A 19,387-nucleotide genomic window follows, 5' to 3' on the forward strand; every position below is an offset into this window, starting at 1 on the left:
CTTGTGCTGTAGTGGCTGCAGATAGCTACACAGTGTTGTGCTTTATGCCCTTGCGCCACCACAGAGGCCCCCAACAAGGAAAGACTTTTGACTGAACTGAAATTAGAACTACATGCTCTGAAAGTTGTGTAGGATTTTGGGTGGGGTGGTAAGGAAGGAGGAGGAATTCCACTGTGGGGCATTCAGGTGAAAGCTCAGAGGTGGACCAACTGGGCCACATCTCCTCATTGAGCAGAATCCTTGAGTCCAAAAACTACCACCCCTCTCTGAGAGCCTGACGTCAGAGTCAGTGTCAGTAGCTCTATGTAGTGATTAAAACGATGTTAGTGAGCATGTGCTAAGTAAGGTTCCAGATACCAGTCAAGGAATGTTCTCGATTACTATGATCCCACAAGGTAGCTCCTAATCACATATGGCTCTTGAACCCTGGAAATATGTCCAGTACCACTGCAAACTCAATTTCTGATTTTAGTTAATATCAAATAGTAAAATGGAAGCAGCATGAACCATTGCTCTTTGGGGGAGGACTACATTTTACTTGAGCTCCTTTGGGGCTCTTACACTGTGCATGACTGCATAAGATTTCATTGTCATATGGCAATGTGCACATGTGTATACCCATGACTGTTTTTAATGTGGCTACTAGAAACATTTAACTACATATGTGACTCATACTGTATTTCTCTTTGGCAGCACTGGTTTAGCATCTGACAACTCCATGTGACCTGCCCACCTTCTTGGGGAGCCCTCCCAGACCTTCAGAATTTGCCATATTTCTAAGATGCCCAAGTGAAGCTTCCACACAGTAGTAGAAGCATTGATAATGGGTCACTCAGAAGACACTCAGGGCTCTGGTAAGTCCCCCAGTGTGACCCCTGTCCTTCTGGGGGGAGGGAGACAAGTCTTGAGGGGTGGAGGGGTAGGGGAGGGAGGTCCCAGCCTTCCACTGTGATGTCACAGAGCAAATCCTATGTGTCAGCGTGCCCCACCCAGACTGGTGCTGGACATCCTTTCCATCCTCTCCAGCCCACCCCATACCATCTCACCCCTCTGCTGGCAAGAGGGGGCCTGATTCCTCTTCACACCAGCTCCCCACTCCACGCATCGGATCAAGGCAGAGCAGAGAACTGAGACGTTTTTGCCTCAGAGCTTCACAAGTGAATGAGCATTCCCTCTCAACTGACTCAAAATGTTTGTCTCACCCCGAAGGTAAGTGCCTTGACTTCTGAAATCACATGACTATCTCATGGGAAGGAACTTTGAGATTGGATTGGTAATACAGGTTATAGAAATTTACCACTTTAATTTATCTCACTGGTTCCCATAAGGAGCTTGAGAACACACTATAGGATTATACGAAATGGAATAAAAATGAGTTATCCCAACCTAGTTTTCTTGGCAAACCCTGTGATGTCCATACCTTGAGCTCACTTTTTCATCTTTTACTTTTCCTCTCTGCTCCTAGTGTAGCTTAGAGTCCTGTAGAAACTCTTCTTTCCCCCTCCACCTTTCTGATTCCAGTTGACAAAAACTGGCCCCTGGTTAAAGGTCCAGAGGTGCCCCTCAAGAGTAGACTTTCAGTTGTTACAGACCGGTGAGGCATCTCCACCGCCCTGCAGGAAGCCAGCTCTGTTAAACAATCCACTGGAGATAAGAACTAAGAGAGCAGGAATATAGGCTCGTTCTGGTCTCGGACAATTTAGGAGAATCCATAGGATCCTTCCAGACCCAGGACGATACACACGCCAGCAAAGATGTCTCAATTTGTTTAGGTTAGGGCCCACAGCTGGCAGTGATTTGCCTCCCGTCTGAGAAAGCTGAGAACTGCCTACTTAAGGCGCAAAGGGTCACTTTTAAAAAGCCAATATTCTTCTCATCTATCTTGCCTTTCCCAGGAGGGAAAGATTAGACTAATAAACTTACACCACATGCGCACATACAGCAGAGTCAGGTGTTGTGCTGTTCACATCTCCAGAAGTTGGGGATCTCAGAATTTGGAGAGGACCCTTCTGGGATTCAGAGCAGAGCCAGCTTCCTCTGTTCAGGAAAGTAAATGGGTAGAAGAACCCTCAGTAGTGGACATGACATGTCAGGAAAAGCAAGCTATCGCTCAGAATAATTTTGTGTAATTATTAGTTTAGTTACCACGGAGACACAAAACACAAGGGAATCTGCTTCATTATCTGGGGAGCCTAAGTACCTTAATTCAGCACCGCATTGCATGAGTTTCCATAACCTGGCCTGCACCAGTGCTCTGTTAAGTGATTGTGCCTCCTTTTTACTAACAGGTAGCTGGGAATTGGGGATTGTTTGTGCTTTTTGTTTGTTTGTTTGTTTTTTGTTTTTTTTTTGCGGGGGTGGGAAGGGGTGGTGGTGATGGGGGAATTGTTGATTGCAAACCAACCTTGTGGCCGTGAACAAACCAAATGCTCAGAACCGCTTTGAGGATGATCAGTAGGGACTTTGCCAGAGTCTAGTGAACCTGTGGGGCAGCCCCAGCCTCCTCCCTCCACTTTTACCCTTTTGATCCTCTCAACTGAACTGTGAAGCATTTCTTTCTCCTGAGGAAACAGTGGTTCAGGAAGGTTAAATAACTTGATTCAAGTCATTAAAGTAGTGGTAAGGGGCAGAGTGGTGCCCACACCTCAGAGTTGCCGAGGGGCTCCTGACTGGCCAGAAACTGCACCTCTAAATCCACAAAAAGAGGTGAAGGCATGGCCTTGCTTTAGGGCCGGCTCCGGGGCCCTGTCTCTGGTGGGCAAGTGCCGGCGACAGGGCCATGGCTGATGGGCTTCCACAGTCACAGACGCCTGCTGGGCCTTGAGAACTGGGTTTAGTAATTTATCAGAGACCACTCTCCACAAGCCCTGGCACCGAGGTCGGCCATCAGCGCCACCCAGCTGGGCCCACTCCCGGCCTGCAAGACCAGCGCCTGGGCTCGTGCCTGGCCCCTCTGGGCGCCGTCCGCGGGAAGCGAGCCTCTCCCGCTCCCTCAGCCTGGGAGGACCCAGGGGACTGGGTTCTCCTCTAGGCAGGAAGACCGCGAGGAACCGTGGCCACAGTCCGGCCCCGCCCTCCCGGGAAGGCCCGGAAGAAGGTCGCCAGGGCGGGGCTTTGAGGAACAATCAAAGCCTCTCCCGGCGCGTCGCCCTAGCAACGTGCGCCCGCTGCTAGGCAACCGGAGCGCCGTAGTAAATAGGTGGAGGATGGGAAGGCGGTATTACTCAAGCGGGAAAGGGGTGGGGGGCGAGGGGAGCCCGGCAGGCACTGCTAGGCTCCGGCCCCTCCGCACTAAGGGAGTAGGAGTGAGAGAGCAGAAGAGATCCAGGGGGCATATGCCAAATAGAAACGGGGTGGTCCACGCCTGCGGTCGCGCCACAAGCGCCAACCTGCCCCGCGGTGCCCAAGCACCCCAACCATTGCCTGTCCCCAGGGCTCCGTCAGCGGCGCGTGAGTGGTTACCCCACAGGATGTGCTGATGTGGCTGCCGCCCTGATTCACTCCAGCTGCTTGGGGCATGGAAGAAAGGCGGCTTCCTCTCCTGGAAATGACTGCACTAGCAAAAGCCCTCCAACAATTCCATTAAACAGCGGAAAGGGAAAAGCAACCGAGAGGAGAGCCCCCCCCCCTGCTTTCTTTGGTTCTCCCCCCCCCCCGCGCCGCACCCCCCCCTCGCCCCCATTCTACTTAGATGTGTTCCCAGAACACTGTGTTGGGAAGACAGGCGTGGTTTTCAGTCTGTGAAGCTAGAAAATCCCAGAGCTGAGTGTCCCACGGTGATGTTCATATCGTGGACTGGGATTTGGGTGGCATATCTTCCCTTCAGGGCAGGGAGGTAGAGTCCTGTGTGAAGACATTGCTTATCTTCATCAGTGAATGAGTCAAATGCGAGGCAGTGAAGTAAAAAATGTAATTAGGGCAGCCAAATCTCCAGGCTTTCAAGACACATCATGCATAGGAGCCCTTGGGGGGCTTGGGCAAGGACGGAAATACTTGCTGTCTGTCACAGGCTTTCCAGCGTCTATCTGTACCCTGGTCCCTGCGAACTAAAGATAATACTAATCATGAGATCATTGCTGTTTTGACTTGGCTCATTGAGAAGCAGGAATGTTTCCACAGGTGGGAGGAAATGGATTCACAGCTGATCTGCTTGGGGAAACTAGGGGTCTGCCTGGATGCAAAGGCGCAAGGCCTATGCAACTACACTCTTTTTGGGGCATCTTGTCTCGTGACTGCTCTTGTCTATATGACAAGTGGGCTTGTCCACTCCCGCTGGGTGTCTTCCAAGTACCATGCATAAGGCATGTCCCTCCTGGAGTAACCGCAGAGATCATGCCAGGGAGGACAAATGAATTATTCTTGGAAGAGGATGCCAATATCAATGTGTGGGGGAAGAACCCCACAAGATCCCTTAACACCAGGTTTTGGCATCAGGGAAGGGGGAGTGGGTGTACTGAAGGATCTTCGTTAGCTCCACATTCTTACCCATTGTTTTAACAGCCTCGTATCTACAGTGCACTCATAAAACAAAAAGTTGAACTCCTGTTTACTGAATACTTGTGGATGTCCCGGGACCATTGTTTCTCTCATGCACACCTAATAAATGTGGTTTGGTAGAGTGCAGGGAACCGTGACTAAGAATCTAGCAAATATAGGTTAGTCCCAACCCTTGGCGTTGTGATGTCATAAATGTTGGGACACATGGATGGGCTGGGGAGTGGGCGGGGAGATGCTGAGGTAAGAACCCAGCACCACAGTTAAATACTGTTTTGACATGCGGAATCATCTTGTCTGCTGAGTCATGAACTTCTCTGCCTAACCTAATTATATTTATGCTGCATTGACTAGCAATTACTTTTTCTGTTCTAAGAGAGGACAGAGAAGAAAAAATATCAACTTGTCCAAATTACAATGAAAGGAAGTGAGTGGGCTGCTCGGCTCTGACTTTTGTGGCCAGGCAGAGAAACTCATGTTTTGTCAAAAAAATAAAAAATAAAAGGAAACCAGAATTACGAGCCAGGGTCCTTGGAGAGGGGCGGGAGAGGGGACCTCAAGAATAGTCACAACTAGGAGGCAGTCAGCCTGCCAAATACATAGCTTCCACCTTTGGGGAGGTCAAAAATAATAAAATGTTGGAGGTCCTGCTTAGGAAAAGTAAAGCAGCAAGTACAAATTAGGTAACAGGGTCCTGGAAGGGGCCTGTGTAAGTGGGGGGCCACAGAGCTGAAGTTTCATTAGCTTCACTCTAAAATCCACCCCTAAGGTTCTTCACATAACCCACTTAAGATTGCCGCCCCCCTCCCCTCACCCGGAGAGGGCGAACTTCAGGCTAATGGAGCCACTGGGGGGTGCGGTTTATGAGCAGAAGCAATAAAAACCCAAAACCCAAGACTGTGCCAATGGTGACTCAAGCGGGATATGAGACGTGTCTGCAAGTATGTGAAGGGTGTAAGCACAGAGGAGAGAAAGAATTGTTCCCTGTTCTTGGGTGAAAGGGGACTGAGGATACGATTAAGGAGAGAAAAATGTGCACAAAACTGATGCGGAAACATGGGCTATTTTCTGATACTACGGCTGTGCATTTCCCAGGGGAAGTATTTGAGGATCCTATTGAGTCACTGAACTGGAACTGGCTACCAAAATCTAAATAAATAAATAAATAAAAAGGGCTACAGGAAACAATTCACCAACATGTCCTCCAGGGAGCAGCTGAATGCCCCCAAGTTCATTCGAGCTGCGAATTCCAGGAGGCTGACACGCGGCTTCTATAGATCAGCGTGTGGGGTGGAGGCCAAAGAGGAAAAAGAGCAGTCCTACAGGGAGCGGCGGGGAGTAGAGAGAGGGTGGGGTGCCTGGGAGCGAAGCACGTGACTGCAGAGGAGACCGTGAGGGCAGAGCGCCACCCAGCGTTGAGTTGAAAATAAGCCTGGAAACTCACAGCCCTCTTCAAGGTGCGAAGGGGCCCCCAAATTCTGCTCCCTTGCTATACGGCCATTCTGCCACAAGTCAAGGGCATTTGGCTAACACAGGAGCAGCCAACACATAATGCACATACATGTGCACCAACACCTGTTAACATCTGTCTGAGACCAGAGACAAGTCTGAGACTTGCTTCTTACAGAAGCAAGATCTAAAGAGAGACACGTTGGCTGAGATGTGGACTAAAGCACACACTGAAATGAAAGAGGGCAGAGTCCCTAAACTAACTACACAGAGGTAGTGGGGAAAACAAGACCTGGGGGTGAATCTGGATGACTTGCCAGAAGGGTCGGACAGGATACAGAGGGTCTCAGTAAATGTTAGACCCAAAATGAGAAAAACAGGTGTCATTGATGGAATGGCAGTTCTCTGGCTACACACTTTTTTTCAGTCTTTTTCAAATTTTTACTTGTTAAGTCAGAGGGCAACTTCCAACCTTAGTACATTTGGAACTGGAAACCAGGAGTCCATCTCTGGGCGTATACTACGACTCATACTTTCTAAAATTAAAGATTCCTGGTCTTACCCCAGAATTTTGATGGAGTCTTGGGGTGAGGCCCAGGAATCTGTATATTTTCCAGTTTCAAAGATTGTTGCGATGTGCGATCAGAATTGAGAACTGCTCTTGCATGAAAGAGAGGGCTTCAGGGACATTACCATCAAGGCGAATGATGACACTGTAATATAGAAGTGATTACATTATCCTGGGATGTAGAAAGTGGTATGAAAGGCACAGTGTCAAGGACAGAGGAGTGGACTGTTCTGTCATAAAGAAAGACATTCCCCAACAATGAGTGAGCCACCTTGGCAGGTCACCGGGTAAAAGGAGATTGACAGCACCCAGGCAGAGGGAAGAGCATCCCCAGAGGCGCCAGGATGCAAGCACCTGGGTGTCGAGAGAATCACACAAGGCTGCACAATGTCTCCCAGCCACGTCATCCCAAATTAACTGGCACAATTTTTGAGACCAGAAAGAAAATGCATGCTTCTAGGTGACAAGAGGCAAGAAGAGACACAGTCAAGCTCATATTGACTTTGTCTAATTACTTTTTAGTCTTAGAAAACTTATTTTGAAAAATGTCAGATTGTTCTGTCCTTTGCCTGAAGACTGGGACAGAGATGCTGTCTAGCCAGAATTTCCTGGTGAATTTTCTCTCTATTCCTAACCCCTCTCTATCCTCACCCCCATGCCCGCTGGATACCCTCCCAGGATTTCATGCGGAATGGAGAGATTTAATCATCCTCAATAATATACCAGCTGGAGAGTGGAGCCCAGGCAAAGGAAGTTCCTTCCACATCTCCGTGAGGTCATAACACTGCAAAGTAGAGCTGACTAAGAGGACGGAAACCCCACTCAAGGGGATGGGGACTTCTGAGGGAATGGTGACCCTTAGATTTCTGTGCCTTCCATAAAATCAAGCCCACTCTAGTCACACCAGTTACCCGGGAAATAGCAATTAGATGGAAACGAAATAATCACGTACTTTTTAGAGCACTCACCACCTTGAATGCAGGTCCTGGCTGCCTGGTGCTTATAATCCCAGCTCCCCATTGGTAATCTCCCAGAACAGCTGGGCCATGCTGCTTTGCCAATTATTCAATGCCCATGTTCCCTGCAAAGCAGCATTCAATCGTGAGGCACGCCAAGAAGCGTGAGCTATGCGGAGCGGGGCAGAAGAGGGGAAGGCAATCTCCATGCTCTTAACATTCAAGTCAAGGGAGCTACAGCACAGAAGACCCTGCAGGGACTTCTGCAGGACTAGGACATGGCTGACCAGCTCCCCCACACCCCTCCTCATGGCTAGAACATAGGTGCCATACTATCTTGTACCAGATTCGTTAAAGGGGTGCCTGCTCATCGAGGGTAGCCCTCCCTAGCCGTGTGGACTCTGTTTTCCTGTCCACCTTGCGGGTGGGCATCTTGGTGATATTGCAGCACCCGTGAACTTGCTTATTCATCTAAGCCTCTGAGTAGCAGAGCAGCTACTCTGTGCCTTTCTAGAAGCAATCCCCTGTCAACATAGACAAAGAAATTATTTTTCACTTCCACTTCTTCATGATCATCCTAAGAAAATCACTGCAAAATTGTTCTTCCCATTCAGGAGGTATCTGGATCCTGGAGAGGAAAACACATGTTTGAGAGGAGAGATAAAATTCTTGAAAGGGCTCTTGAATGGATTTCCATTTCATTATCCAGATAATTCCTGAATAACTGAAGGAGGTTCTTGTTGGATACTCCTGGATACAGCCTCCTGGAGCTTCAAGCTCTTTTTCATTCTGTTTTCAGTGGCTCCTCCTCTTTAAATTAGTTGTATCACCCTGGAGCCACAAAGCAGTTGTCCTATGGTGTGGGAATCACTTTTATTTCTGAGTGACCCACCAAATAACAAATAGGTGTAACTTGAAATGGATTGAAGGTAGAGTTAAAATCTATTGTTATGATAAACACATTTCCAAGTTATAGTGGACTAAAAATAAAACTGGAAAAGTTGAATGCCTAAATGCTTAGTTCAACCATTATACAGAATAATTAATGTAAGGTAGTGTAGCTGGAGGTACATTTCCTATCAAGCAACAAATATGCATATGTTGCATTTAATTATAAAGGACAATTCATATTGACTAAAATCAATAGGATTTTCATAACTAAAAATGAGAAAAACACCCTCTTGGAGAAGAACAACATGACCCCCGCCCTGCATCCGGTCATAAAAGATCTTTTCTCCTCCTGGATGCTGTGGTTTTTCAGTCCCACTCAGGATCACCCATTGGCTTCTTTGGGCTGAAAATTGATGGTGGAATTATTTTATTGAGTGCCTTTTAAAAAAATCTCATTAGCAGACTGCTTTCTGGAAGTTATTTTATCATGAGTTTTGCGTATTGGTTTTTATAGACATAGGAATCTTGTGTACTGTTGCCGTGAACAATATGCACTTTGTCTCTAGAATGCCTTGTGTGAGTCCCTGGAAATTCTCGAGAACAAAGTGTAGATGCCAAAGATAAAAAAGTTCTCTGTTAAATGTAGAAAATGTTAAGCTGGGGATGATGAGAGAGAGAGATTTGTGAGCCTGTCCTATTTAGCTATGGTTTGATTTACTTCTCTTAAGCTGAGCAGATTTAGGTCTTATTACCTCTGATATGAGATCCCCCGGGAAGCTCAAGATGGTTTACTTGCAGGAGCATCTGTCAGCATCTCGGGTCGGGTTTCCTCTCTGTTCAATATGTATGAACATGACAGCATAAACTGCTCCACTACCCCTACTGTGGAGACCTGTCACACTTCTTTATTTTTCTAAAGCAAATCAGATCTGGCACAAGCTGCCACTCACTACTCACTGAACTGGAATGTCTAATATGGTCGCTTCTTTCCAGCCCTTCTCTTTGGTTACATGACCAGGGTCAGGGGCTCCAGCCAGCACCAGGGAGGCCACAGTCTCTGCTGTCACACACTGTGCCCACTGTGAGCCAGGCACCCTGCAGCTTCCTCTCCACAGCCGAGGGCCTTCTCCCTGGGCCTCCATGGCCTTGACACTGGGCGTCCAGTCTCCATGGACACCATGCAGCCACCTCCAACTGGAGATCTGTGTTAGCAGCGGAAGGCTGGACCTCACAGGGTTTCAACTGCCCCATATCCCAGTTGGCTACTGCCTTCTTATCCTTCAGGCCCCAAATCCTCTACTGCACCCCACCCCCACTCCACACGGTGAGCCCACTTACGTCATTAACAAGACACACCTCTCTTGCTTCTTAGAGGAACTGATGGTTTGGGGAAGGGGACACCTGTCATAACACCCAAGACCTTAGCAAGGAAGACAAAACCAAAACTCATTACCAGCAAGTGCATTTCAAAGGCCCCAGTCCTCAACCAGATCCATACAAGCCTCAGTGGCTCCATTCATCACCTGTGTTCCCTCCAGTCACCGTTGATTTAATGAGCAGCACAGGGCTGAGGGCCTAGCGGGCGCCATGCTATTAGGCTAGATACAGGGAGCGGGGTGGGGAGGGCGTAAGCATGGAAAGGGTGGGCCCTTTGGGCCTTGGAGGGAGCACAGATATGAGTGCAAATTTAAGTGATGAGCAGGCCACTGAGGAGGGAAACAGCAAGAGTCCTTGAGGCCCTTCCAAGTCTCACTTCCTGTGGAAGTGCCGGTCAAGCGACAGACACTCCTGATGCAACTGGGACTTAGGCGAGCCTGGAGGAGGCAGAATAGCCTAACAGGCACCAGCTAGTGGACACATCTGTAGAGCTCCACCCTCGTGCTCACTCTGTCCCTGGGGGACCAAAGGCTCCATCAGGTGAATCCATCCCTGTGCTCAGAACACAGCCGTCGCTGGGTCACGGTGGCACCTTCCACACACTGGTGCGGGATGCTTTCTCCCCAGAACTTGCCAGCTGAAGGCCACAGAGACACCAGTCTCGCCTCTTGAGGCAAAAATGGAAGATTCATTACAGTCGCTCCACTCCAGCATCACTCCTGCCTCCCCCCTCTCCTTAGTTGTCTGGTGGTATTCCTTTACTCCTGCCTGTGTGGGCACTGAGTGCCATGCCCAGGCTCAGTTCTCTCACTGAGAGTGCGCCACACGCCACCCAAGGCCGTCTGGGAGGAACGTGACTGGAGTCCGGGAGCCAAAAGGAGGGTGTTCAAGTGTCTGAGGCGGCTCTGAGCTCAGGCTGCCCCTTGTGCTTGTCTGTTGCAGATGGAGCTCTCGCAGGCCTTCTCTGACCACCGAGCCTCCCTATCTGCCATCCTCCACCTGCTATCACTCGGGCTCTCCACAGCATCCCTGCTCAGCAACTTCTGGTTTGTGGACACACAGAAGGTGCCCGAGCCCCTGTTCTGGAAAGCTCTGGCAGCCAAGTGCTATGACTTGCCGATGCCCATGGACCGGAGCCATGCCAACACATCAGCCGCGGAGGTGGTGCAACACCACGGGGAGGCTGGGGGTGCCCACATCACCCACCATGCCTTCCGCAGTGGCATGTGGCTATCCTGTGAGGAAACCGTGGAAGAACCAGGTACCACCTCACCCCCAGCTGCCTAACTTCCCACCAAGGAGCAGCATGGGCAAAGAATCCCACCTGAGCCCAGCCGGCCTCCCCCCAAGCTGGCCAGCATCTCCCACCTCATTCTGCGTCCCTTCTCCATGGGACCCCGCCCCACCCCCCATTTTCATAAGATTGAAAGTCCATCTGACCTAGTCCATCTGACCTTACAGACTCTAGCAGACTCACTGGCATAAAGTGGCTTTACCCTTCAAGAGTTTCAATGAGACTTTTGACATTAGGAGAATTTCCATTCTGTTCTTGAAACAAAACAAGGAGAGATGAGTGTGAATGAAAGGACTCCAGCCCTGCCCCGCTTCTATGAGAATCTCTAGAGGCCTTCATTTTACAGCTGTGAGATGGAAGGGTTAGAGCAGATGACCTTCAAAGCCCCTTACTGCCCCCCTCAAAGGGGACAACCCATGCTAGGTACTATTACAACTTAAAAGAAGCCCCAGAAGGGTTAACTGTCAACAGATCAGGTAAGGGCACTCAACAGACCCTCCCAGATCCCAGACAGCCTCTGAGGCTCAGCACACACCAGCAAAGCAACATGGGGTCAGCACACACTAGCCTGTCGTCCTTGGGATAGGAGCCATGGGCTGAGGTCACCTCCCACCCCTGCCCAGAGCACTCCCAGTTACCTGATGGCCTGGAAGGAGCAACTGGTAATAATGTTCTCTAAAGCCCCAAATTGGGTCCAGTGTGCGATCTGCTGCTTCTCCCAACCTGGACTAAGGAAGAGGAGACGGGAGAGGACTCTAAGTACATGTGTTTGTGCACCTGTGTTTAGGAGTGTGCCGCGTAGCCCTGCCTCAAGCCCAGGTCTGAAACCATTCAGAGCCATTCAGACCAGTGGCAGCAAAAGGTCCTGGTTAAAACTAGGATGGGCGCTCCCTGATGGGGCCACAGTTAGGATGCAGTACTGCAAGCTGATTGCAGCCACTTCATTCCGAGTTTGACCCCCAGCCCATGGCATAGCTGTTCCCTCAGCAGTGTACTTCATCAGTCGGCCTGTTCTGCTCCCCACTCTGTCTCTAGTGAATCCTCTCACCACCCCTGAACCTCTGGACTGTACCCCAATTCTGTATAAATCTTAAAAAAAAACAAAAAAACAAAAAAAAAAACCCTAGGATTGATGAGCCTCTCCTGACACAGGATCTGGAAAGTTGCCCTGTGAGGCCCCCCAAGGAGACGCCATATTGGTCATTATCAGTAACTGAGGCCAGAGAGTAACCGATGATCTCGCCTGTGTTGTTCGTCCATCCACGTGTTCCTTCCCACTTTCAGAGGGAGGCATTTACCCTCCCTACTGTGTGCTGGAGCAGCAGCAGGCATAGGGCGAGGGAAGGCCTCAGCCCCTGGAAGCACCACCGTGACCCTGGACCTTTGTCTGTTGCAGGGGAGAAATGCCGAAGCATCACTGAACTCGCACCACCAACCGAGAGAGATGAGAAAGGACTACTGGAATTTGCCACGTTGCAAGGCCCACGTCACCCCCCTCTCGGATTTGGAGGGAAGCGGTTGATGGAGAAGGCTTTCCTCCCCCACCCACCCTCAGCGCTCGTGGCGAGTATGTGGGTTTGATCATTTAGCTGCCACTGAGCTGGGCCTTTCTGCGTCTCTACTGTTCTATGATCTCCTGCCTTTCTCTACCTCTTAGACCCCTGCATGCTAACCCTTCTAGTGCTGACTCTCATTCATATGCAGGAGAGAAACAGCAAAGGCAGACAGAACAGGCCACCAGCACAGCCCTGACCCACCCTTGTTGCCAAGTGACCCTATTGAAAGCTTAGTTTTTCCTTCTTCCTCCTATGATTTTTTTACTGTAATATTGGAGGGAGGGGGGGTGGAGGGAAGAAGAGGGAGGTAGGGTGGAAATGAGACATTGCCGAGTTAAATCAGGGAGAAGTTCAACAAATGTGACAGCTAGTAAGGTTATATCCCTGCAAGACAGAGCTGAAGATTGAACGTGCTCACCTGCAATCTCCCTGACAATATTCAGTCAAGTTTACTGAAGTCTCTGCTAGGTCCTGAGCAGAGTGGGAGTTGTGGGGTGATAGCCAGGCACCCCCAATTAAGGACTGTTCCCAGCAGGTGAGGGCTGGGTCTCACCATCCGCCTCTCTGATCTGCTCTTCACATCTCCGTTCACCACTTGTTCAGTGACTTGGCTGCCAGCGTCAGGGCTCCTCCTTCCTCTGGTTTCTCAGAGACCCTAGGGCCACCCCCGGGAGTCCACCCTGCCTCCCGTGGATGGGAGTTCATCAGCTTTCTCCTACTGATGATGAACTTGCTGCTGACGAGAAAGCCAGCCTGCGGGCTCAAGCTGAGCGCCTTTGCAGCCTGTTCCTCTGTGCTGCCAGGTGGGCGCCTCCTGCCCGTGTGGGCTTGGGGGTCGAGGGGGGGGTCCTCACCTTTGCAGAGCTGTCTGCAAGGCTGAAGCCTCTGTCCTCAGGCTGCGGGAGTGCCATGGCAGAGAGACAGAGGTAGGGGACCCTTGCAGGTGCCTTTCACTGTAAGTCAGAAAGTGAGATTTTCCATTTGCCCATTGGTTTTTGATGATATCACGTATGTCTAGGTTCTTGGCATGTCTCCCCAATAGTTTGGTTTACTTTTCAGTTGTGACACACAACTTTTCAAGACCATGCCTGTTGGATAAAGTCAGAAAATTGTACATGCGATCAAGAATAAAGTTCACATTAGGGGAGAAGATAGTGGGACCGCCGATGTGGTGACAGGGAGCTCAGGAGATTTAAAGCCCTAAAACAGCACTGTGAAGTTACTTCCATAAAAGTGATTTCAATAAATTAAAAGCCTGAGTCCAGCATAGACTCAAATCTCCCCTGCAGCCTAAAGCAGACACCCATTCAAGAACCCCCATTCAGGTCAGCGTCCTAGACACCGGTGGCCTGTAGGTGACATGGTGCAGGAGACACCTGATGCCAAACCCTGTTCCCAGTAGGTGGCAATGACAGCCTGTGTGAGGCCTCTGCCTTCCTGTTCCCTCTGCAGGCCTTTTGGAGATGCTGGCCCATCTGATGTCTTCACAAGCCCACCAGGCACCTGTCAACTTGGGGCCAGAAGGCTGGAGGCCACATGACTGGCACTATGGCTGGGCCTCCTGGTAAGTACATTCCTCTCCTGAGCCTTTCGGCCCCTTCCCCAGCCACTTCCCAGAGAAGTCGCCCCTCAACTAGGCCCATCTGTGTCCTTGGACCTTCCCTTCACCCTTCGTGCCAAGAGAGGAGCTGTGCTTCTCCTGGCCCACCTCTGAGGAGACACAGAGCAGCACCTTCTGGTTGGTTTTGTTGGGGATATGTTACCTTGCCAAGTTTTTCTGCTGATTCTCGCAATTGCTTCTTCAACAATGGGTATGTTGTTCTGGGTAAATGAAGCTAATTCTGTGTGGTCTCTGGAAATGCTGCTCTGTATTTTATATATTTATGAATCCAGGTACTAGAAGGCAGAGAAATGGAAAGTTAGCCTTCAAAGTTGCACTGAATTCCATTGCCTATGACTGGCTTACTCTTCCCCTGTAAGGAGTGACTTCCTCCTTTCTTCATTCGTATTTCCCACCAGATAGTGTTAGAAATAAAGCTTCCCCTACCAGTCATTTTCTAATTCTTGAAAAACTAAGGGGTTATATTTCTTTCAGAAAGAGATAAGCAGCCATCTGACAAAAGAAAAATGTTGAAAGTAAATTCTTTCCCTAAAAGTTCCCCACTTTTCCCTAAAAAGTTCTCTTTTGCGTGGTGCCCATCTGCATAAGTGCTAAGTCCTTTAACCGTGCTGGAAAGACACAGCCATGGCTCCATTTTTCATTCTAAAGGAGGCTGTATGGGAGCATGTCTGCTGGGAGACCGTCGCTCCTCCTCACAGAATTACACCTGCTGTTTGAGTCCAGGGTCTGGTCCACTCTACTGGCCACAGTTTAGCTCCCTCCCCACACCATCACTTCTCACCTCTGTCCACACTCCAGCTGTTCTTGACATTACAGCTGCAGAGTTCTGGCCACTAAGCTCACCCCTGGACACCCCCAGCCCGAGCCTCCTTGGCCTGTCAGAGGGAGCAGCTAGAACATGCAGTCCCAGCATGCGGCTTGGCTTTAACCGTCACTTGGCCTCATGAATCCCTCACTAACCGCACACAGCTTCCTGTTTCCTGGGCTTCCCAGAATTCCTGAGGATTTGGGGGTTTGCCTTCCCAGATTTACAGGAATGTGTGTGACAGTCCCTGGTGTCCTTGCCTTTGCTGTTCTTTTTGAATACACACAACTTCCCTAAACTCTCAGCTTTCCTTCCCTCCGTTATGAACTCCCTTACGAGCCACGATGTTTACACACCATGCAAATGCCACTTGCACAACTCTACACAGCTCACCCCCAGATAGTAGTACATGTTCCTAAGCATTTCTCAGCGTCTCGGCTTTGTGGGCACTAGGACTCCTAAGTCCAAAGCAGAGACAGAGGGAAGAGAGAGCGATGACCGCTCTTGGCACCCGAAGCATCTAAGGGAAGGAAAATCTTCAATCTCAAAGCAAGAGGGGGAAGGAGGTGGTGCATCGGGCTGTGTCTCAGGCTAGGAACTCTGGGAGACTACAGAGGTAACCACAGGCTGGGCTCTGGAAAGGAATGTCACTGGGGAAAAATCCCATTAACCTCCTAGTCTGATGTCCACACAATGACTACGAGCCATTCAGACGTACCCAAGTCCACACACTCTTGCCACCATTCACCTGCAGCATGACAGACGCAGCAAGCACAAAGGCCCCCGCGCCCCCAGGAGACAACAGACTCATTACCCTCAGGAGAGGGCTGGGGTGTTTTTCTTTCAATCCTGTAAGACTCTCACTGCCTGATTTTCTGTTTGTGCCTAGCATGGCCTGGGTTTCCTTCGCCTGTTGTATGGCCTCAGCTGTCACCACCTTTACCAGTTACACCATGCTGCTTCTGGAGTTCAAGCACGAATACAGCAAGAGCGTCCGAGAAACCCTGAGCTGCCTGGCATATCACCACCAGGGTCACCTGGCGCTGATGACAGTGGGGGTGCCAATCACTAGCCACCCCCAATACCTCAACCGGCCCTTCTGTTCTGTTTCTGAGGGAGTTGACTTCTACTCAGAGCTACAAAGCAAAGGGCTTCCACCAGGGAGCAGCCAGGGCCCGAAGGAAGAGGCCTCAGGGTGATCTGTAAGGGAAGAGCAGTATTAGAAGAGGGCATGGGGAGCAGGCTGAACCCACCTTTCTGTGTTTGCTTGTTGTCAACATGTGTTTAAGCCAAACTGTGTGTCCTGAGCATGGGTTTGGGAGGGAGAGGGGCATCTTAAAATACAAGCCAAGGGGTACAGGCCTGGGACCGCTGCTCTCTCCTCCTCCACTGCTCTCTGTCAATAGCTTCCACATCCCCTGGAGCTTCCAGCGTGCAAACTCCCCCCAGTTCCTTTACCTCGTGTGTTCTAGGCCAGGTCTGGGCTAACCAGTGGCAGTAAAGAGTTGACAGTTCTTCCTGGGGAGGATACCACAGGATACCTGCTAATTGAACAGGTCACCTACCTGGGATTTGGAGGAGAGGTGGGCAAATCAACAATGGTGACTTGGCTTGATTTTCCCTGGCACCTGGAAATCCTTCCAGAAGTCACTACTAGGTGCTCTGGTATTAGGCAGATGTGTGTCACAGCGTCCTGCTTCACCTGGGGGACCCAGGGGTCCTAGACATAATCCCGTGTAGGATATCGTTTACCCTAGATGCCCTGAGCACATGCGAGGGCCAGCACATATGTGAGAAGGCAGATGCAAGGGACAGAGCAGGGAGTGGGGCAGGTCTACTTCCTGCAACGGCCCTCAGGGGCACTTGCCCAGAGGAGACGAAGCTGGAGATCCCACCACCTCATCCCAAAATTTTCCAAGATACAAAATTTCTCTTTTCCATAAGGAAAAAACAAACCAGCTCTATGGCTAAGAATGACAATGGCACCGGTGTGTGTTCCTATACATAGCGTTTATTTGTTCTGTAACAATTCACATTTTAAATAGTGCTTCCTGATAACACACCAGCTGGCTCTCCTTTAATGTGGGCAATAAAGATAGCAATTCACATTCAAGGGGGTTGATAACACCAGAACCACACCAGGAGGGCCAGCACACAGTACCTTCTAGGGGCTGGGGAAGGTCTGCAAGGAAGGAAAGAGGAGAGAGTGGAGGGGAGCAAGGCCTGGCATCTGCAGAAGCCACTGCCCTAAGAAGTGGTGGTGGTGGTTTTGCGGGCAGCTTGTGCTGGGAGTGGGAGCAGGACCTGCTAGCCCCACCGTCTGCAAGAAGGAAGTTATGAGGGACACAACTGACAGGAGGCAGGCACCCACATGGTGAGATGCACTTCCTTAATCTTCAGCCACTATTTACTTCCATTTCAAAAGAGGAGGAACCCAGGAGAGTCTCCTGTTATGCGAAGTTACTTTGCCCACACACTAAGGAGAATTTAGAGGCATCATTTTCTTCTTCCTTAAGTGTTGCTAGGACTCCTCAGAACAATTCCCTGAGGTCCAGCCCTCAAGAACCTCTTTGCATTTGGTTTCCACCCAGAGTGGCTGGCTGGCTTCCCAGACCATGCAGGAGAACAGGGGAGGCCCAGATGGCTCAACCCCACTGCAGGAAAATTCCCCAAGTTTCAGTATTCAGCCAACTATAAACTAGTCCTTACAGTTCTCTATTAAACCAAACCACACCCTGGGCTTTTCTCACCATGTAGACTCCAGTCCTACAAGTAGATATAGAGTAACTCCCAAACTCCTGGGAAGTCCTAATTGCCCCCCACCCTCCAAGGCTACAATATGCTGGGCTCTCCTGAAGGACTGAAATGGATATGTTTTCAGGGACTTAAGGGAGTGCCCCCCAAACCTGGCAAAGCTAATCTGCAGGCCAGGCAACAAGCCGCCTCGGTGCTCTTTCAACTGACTTCCTGCTGTGTCATGATGCCTACCCGTGGGCAATCAGCACACACTCCTTTAAATTTGGAATCCCTAACTTTTTGGAATATCTAAATTTTTTAAAATCCCTCTACTTGCACAAGCTAAAGAGATACAGGCCCAAGTAAAGGGAGAACCCGAATTTCCCACAGGGATGATCTATGAAAGTGGGGGCGAAAAGCAGCTTCCTAGTGGCTAAAGTGGGGTTTACTGCTGTATAATCAAGACCTGGAAGTTTAGCAGAGAACTAAATAGAAGTAAATGTTAATAGAAAAGGGGAGATGTAGATACTGGAGATCATTCTAAAGAACTTAGCCAATTATAAAAGAGTATTTACAAAGAAATTTTCCCCAATTACAATGCTTCAGAAGCTTTATAAGGAAGGAGATAGGCAGGGAAAGCAGCTGCCTAGCTGCATACCAGGCAAGAGTAGCAAGAGGAAAAGTCCAGAAACAGCTTTGCTCTCATGCAAGCAAAGCAGAAATATCCCTGAATGAAAGAGAAAGCAGAGAGGAGGAGAGCCAGCGCGGTAAGGACACCCGGTAGGAACATGAGCTAAGCGCGCAGAGTGGAATAACGCCGGGACAAGGACCCGTCCTCCATCCCCACTCGCTGCCTGTCAGTGGAACTTCTGAAGTTACTGCAATAAAAAGGCCCAAGCAATAATCAACGGAAGAACAACTACTAACGTGGGCTTTGCCAAAGGAGGGTCCACTTCACTTCTCTTGTTCCCCTTCAGAAAGGAATATGGTTGTCCTTACATCACTAAATCGATAGAGATGGGCCGTATGAGGAGCCAGGACACCTACGACGAGATGAAAATGCCGGGCTCCTCCGTCTCCACAGCCTGTAAACCAGTCAGCCGCATCTCAGCAGGGACGAGTCCCTGTCTGCGGCCCTCTCTAGAAAACACAACACTGAGGACAAAATGCTCCCTAGGTGGGGGGCTGCCCTGGGATTCCCCAGCAAGAGTTCATAAATTAGACACCCGAATGAAAACACTTATTCACATTTCCAAAGCAGCCAGAGTGCCTGCAAGGAGGTTAGGGCGGGGAGACCAGAAGGGCGGGTGAGAGAGCCAAGTCAGCTGGCCGGCGCTGTGCCGGGCCCCAGCTGGCGCCTCGCGGTGATCCCAGGGGAGGTGGACGGGGCTGCGTGGCTTCCTTCTCTTCAAAGAGACACAGAGACACTGTTCGTTTCATTCACTTCCTTGAAGCTGAAGAATCTATCAGATCTAGGGGGAAATGGCCGCTGTCAGTGACTTTGTTTTCATGGTAGAGAAATGTCTAGAGAAGTATCTAACCCTAAAGGTCAGAATATTCTTTCTGTCTAGCCCCACTATTCCTAATGTCCTTCCAGAAGCACCTGTGATAATCTCCGGGAACAGTAGGGCGGCGGGGGG

The 19,387-nt window shown here is 50.0% G+C and overlaps 2 protein-coding genes across 2 annotated transcripts in view; one reads left to right on the forward strand and one right to left on the reverse strand.

Moving 5' to 3' along the window:
- Positions 1-1,161: 1,161 nt before the first annotated feature.
- On the forward strand, positions 1,162-16,210 carry GSG1 (germ cell associated 1). The gene is made up of 6 exons (XM_004693137.1): positions 1,162-1,209; positions 10,678-10,996; positions 12,426-12,471; positions 13,234-13,388; positions 14,038-14,149; positions 15,901-16,210. Exons 1-6 carry the CDS (start codon positions 1,162-1,164, stop codon positions 16,208-16,210), a joined length of 990 nt encoding a protein of 329 aa, XP_004693194.1.
- Positions 16,211-17,002: 792 nt separating this feature from the next.
- Positions 17,003-19,387, reverse strand: part of KIAA1467 (KIAA1467 ortholog) — a 33,218-nt gene continuing 30,833 nt past the window's right edge. Inside the window, exon 13 of the mRNA XM_012732875.1 lies at positions 17,003-19,219. Within this exon, the coding sequence (XP_012588329.1) occupies positions 19,214-19,219 (6 nt within the window). The 3' untranslated portion in view covers positions 17,003-19,213. The remainder of the gene's footprint in view (positions 19,220-19,387) is intronic.

Source organism: Condylura cristata, unplaced genomic scaffold (genome assembly GCF_000260355.1).
Source record: "Condylura cristata isolate star-nosed mole 26May11 unplaced genomic scaffold, ConCri1.0 scaffold00036, whole genome shotgun sequence".
NCBI classification, from domain to species: Eukaryota; Metazoa; Chordata; class Mammalia; order Eulipotyphla; family Talpidae; genus Condylura; species Condylura cristata.

Coding starts and splice junctions, on each gene's coding strand:
- GSG1 (XM_004693137.1), top strand. CDS start 1,162: ATGAGCATTCCCTCTCAACTGACTCAAAATGTTTGTCTCACCCCGAAG. Junction 10,997..12,425: donor GGAAACCGTGGAAGAACCAG/GTACCACCTCAC, acceptor TGTCTGTTGCAG/GGGAGAAATGCCGAAGCATC. Junction 14,150..15,900: donor CACTATGGCTGGGCCTCCTG/GTAAGTACATTC, acceptor GTTTGTGCCTAG/CATGGCCTGGGTTTCCTTCG.